This window comes from Priapulus caudatus, unplaced genomic scaffold, assembly GCF_000485595.1.
Source record: "Priapulus caudatus unplaced genomic scaffold, Priapulus_caudatus-5.0.1 Scaffold1158, whole genome shotgun sequence".
Taxonomy (NCBI): domain Eukaryota; kingdom Metazoa; phylum Priapulida; class Priapulimorpha; order Priapulimorphida; family Priapulidae; genus Priapulus; species Priapulus caudatus.
Window position 1 is genome coordinate 1236 of NW_014578219.1, and position 1437 is coordinate 2672.

At 40.0% G+C, this 1437-nt stretch overlaps 1 protein-coding gene across 1 annotated transcript in view; it reads left to right on the forward strand.

The window, feature by feature from the left end:
* Positions 1-138: 138 nt before the first annotated feature.
* Positions 139-1437, forward strand: part of LOC106815614 (unconventional myosin-XV-like) — a gene marked incomplete at its 5' end in the record, with an annotated part of 52143 nt that continues 50844 nt past the window's right edge. Inside the window, one exon of the mRNA XM_014820100.1 lies at positions 139-249. Coding sequence (XP_014675586.1) covers positions 139-249 — 111 coding nt within the window. The remainder of the gene's footprint in view (positions 250-1437) is intronic.

Genomic DNA, 1437 nt, shown 5'->3' on the forward strand with positions numbered 1-1437 from the left:
TATATATATATAGCTTAATATCGGCAGGCAGGTAGACGTATGGATCGATGAATCGACGAGGACAGATATCTCTCTACGCTCACCTATCCGTTTAGAACGGCATGCATACACACATTAACAATCTCTGTTCGTCGGCAGGGGGCGCTGGTGTGGTTTGATCCAGGCCTGGGCTACCCGATCCCAGGGGAAGTGGTCGACCTCTCCCCAACACACAACGTCATTAGCATACGATCCAACTATGGCGAGAAGGTAAGACAGTCACGTGTTATCACCATTTACACCGCTGGGTGCTACTGTCCTTAGCGAGCACTCACTTTCACTTTAGTTTACAGCCAGTCACGGCTCTCGTTAAAGTGCTTACGTCACCGTAAATAATAAAAGTTTAAAAAAAAAGTAAACTTTTTCACAAAATGTAAGTGATTCTGTTCACTTTTTATGGTTAGATTGCTGCATTATACTTTCTATTTTGCTGTTCTGTTCGATGTGAACAAACACTCGTGACCCATACATGTATAGCCCATAGCAAGCATTTAATGTCGTGATCAATAAATCAGCACAGATTTTTTGGATTTTTAACTAGTTGAAAAAAACAATCTTATCAGGTAAGAATTTGATGATACATTTAGTTCCGTTGGTCCTTACTTTCATGTAAAAAAAATTGCAACAAAACTATTACAAATATACACCATAGAGAATTCGTGACATAATCAATTTAAGTTGCACCTGCTTGAATGACACAAACACTCTTGAGAGTGTACTTGCCATCAATATAATAAAACCGACAAACAACAACATTTGTTAGTGATTCAGACGTTGACGAGAACATCCATCATACAATTTTAAACATTAAGTCCTACATACACACATCAATCATACACACTCATATGTTTGCTCATCCATACACAGATATAGCACTATTAGACACATGTGGTAGTATATCATCTTGGAGNCCATCCATCCATCCATCCATCCATCCATCCATCCATCCATCCATCCATCCATCCATCCATCCTTCCATCCATCCACCTCTTTATCTCTTTTTCGTACTCTCTCTCTCCTGTTCTATTCTTGTCGCTCACTTGCTCTCCCTTCCGCGCGTTCTTCTTATTCGCGAATAATCGAAGAGCTAATAATACTATCAAGAGCTAATAATATCAATAATAATAATATCAAATCAATCAATCAGCTAATAATAATATCAAGAGCTAATAAGAGGTATTATTAGCTCTTGATAATATATATAACGCTGTGTTCTCGCATTCTTTTCTGACCCGAGTCCCAGGAGCGAGATAATGAGATACACGCAGCCTGCGGCCGTAACACGACGACCCCCTCTCTCTCTCACTGCCCCGTGCCTCTCGTCTGCTTTATCGCTCGAATTTCGGATATTTTTATAACGCTCCCAGAAGAGAAAATTTACGCTTCACACTGGCCTGT